At 44.6% G+C, this 1,892-nt stretch overlaps 1 protein-coding gene across 1 annotated transcript; it reads left to right on the top strand.

Moving 5' to 3' along the window:
- Window positions 1–860, top strand: PPTG_19747 (hypothetical protein; the record flags this gene model as incomplete). Its single annotated transcript, XM_008918270.1, has 2 exons — window positions 1–84; window positions 762–860. 2 exons carry the CDS (start codon window positions 1–3, stop codon window positions 858–860), a joined length of 183 nt encoding a protein of 60 aa, XP_008916518.1.
- Between the last annotated feature and the right edge of the window lie 1,032 nt (window positions 861–1,892).

The raw sequence follows: 1,892 nt of genomic DNA on the forward strand, positions 1-1,892 counted from the left end.
ATGGAGATGGCCGAGCTGTGCGAGCGTACAGGGCGTGACTGGTACGGGTACTGCCGTGAGACGTGCTGCAAGGACCTCCTCAAGGTTCTAGGAAAAACAAAATGGCACCGAGGGTACTGATCAAAAGCTGTCGATTTTGTCGATTTTCTGGCTATTTCTGAACATTTAACTGGAGCGATTCCCGCAGTTTGGGATCCTAGATTTGTTCTTTCTCCAGTTCAAAGAATAAATCTGAAAGTGGTATCGGGACCTACCTTTCAAACTCCAAGTCAAAGAGTTTGGAATCATTGAAAAAGGACACCAGTCTAGGATTCTATAGGCAATAAATGGCTTCGCTCCACGAATACATAAAACACAATAGATCCAACTAAGAAAGCACACCGAGAATACTAACGGTCATGCCAATTAGGGGCCCTTGAAGTGTGTTGATTTTGCTATGTGATCCTGTTTGTATCTTATACGGTACCGTATGACTGATCCAAGTACAATTATTCAATGCAAAACTGGAGTCTTTCATTGACGAAATGAACCGGCCCCTAATTGACAAACCGGTCCGAATTGGCATTTTATTTTACAGTTGTTCCGCGAGGCCAGATTACATAATGCGGGGAAAATGTTAACAGCTACGACACCTCTATGAAGCATGTTATTGGTATCTGTGCACATGGGCTTCATGATGGCTAATAAAGCTAGTTAAATGATTTAAAAGGGCAAGGTAGTGTTTACCACGCGGAGAGCATGATGCTGCGGTGTGTCTGCAGGCGTCACAGCACAGCGTGCAAGTGGAGGTGAGTCGAACAAAGAGTTCGACACGCCGAGGATTGAACCCGGAATCCACTGAGTGCTACAACCCCGTCTAGTAGCTTAATTTTAGGAAGAACCACTGAAGCTGTGTATAATAATTCACGACGTTGGAAGACTGTGTTGAAGCGGGGCATTTGGGCATTGAACAGCCTAATACTGTCTGAGACCCCTGGCTCGGTGAAGAAAGACGCACTGCGTCTGATGTGAAAGAGCCGACATTTGCCAAAGAGCCTGTGGCATACAATTAAGTATGAAGTCCGCTTAAACGCGAGCACAACGACCTCGCAAGAAGATCAACAATCATTTTGATAAAGACAGCCACATGTCTCTATGTAAATACGCATGTACAAAATTGCATTTAGACAAATAAGATTCCTTTGCACAAGATGTTTGAGGCAAAACGTGGTAAATTATAACTAGTTTGCTCGAAGCTACATCTAGCTCCTGTAAGCAAGCATCAGAGATACAAACAGCACAAAACATATGAATCATATCATACCTATGACTTCAGATCTTTTCACAATCTCATTCGCCGGATTGCTTTGTGCTAAGAAAGCTTTGATATTCTCGTGGGTCTTGATGTATCTTGCAAAGCGCTCGGGCGGTGGTGGAATTTCGGTGCAATAGGACGTCATGCACAGCAACAAAGCCTCAGAACTCCAGTGTAGTCTGCTGTACCCTTGTAAGGGTCTGAAACCGGTCAAATTGCTCAAAATTGACTCTGTTTGAGCAATCATCATGACTCCAAAGCTTGGGCTATCCGGTTGTTTGGCGTTGTGCAGTCACACTTTCTTCACTTCAGGAAATGCCAACGAGCATCAAATGCTCTGGTTTGGTTCGCGGATTCGTGTATTCCAGTCGGCCATAAAGGTTGTAGTTCTCATACAATCTCACTAGAAAGGGGATCATCTGTCTCCCCATTCGACTTTCAAAAGTGCTTTGATCCTCCAAGGGGATTGTAGATGTAAACTGTGGTTTTCTTGTTGTAGCGGACTTTTGCAACGATCGGCATCCAGTGTACGCTGGATTGGTTTACTGGAAGTTTGCAATCGACTTTCTCCCAGACGGGAGCGCAAACTTCGTGTGCA

Source organism: Phytophthora parasitica (assembly GCF_000247585.1).
Source record: "Phytophthora parasitica INRA-310 unplaced genomic scaffold supercont2.169, whole genome shotgun sequence".
Classification (NCBI taxonomy): domain Eukaryota; phylum Oomycota; class Peronosporomycetes; order Peronosporales; family Peronosporaceae; genus Phytophthora; species Phytophthora nicotianae.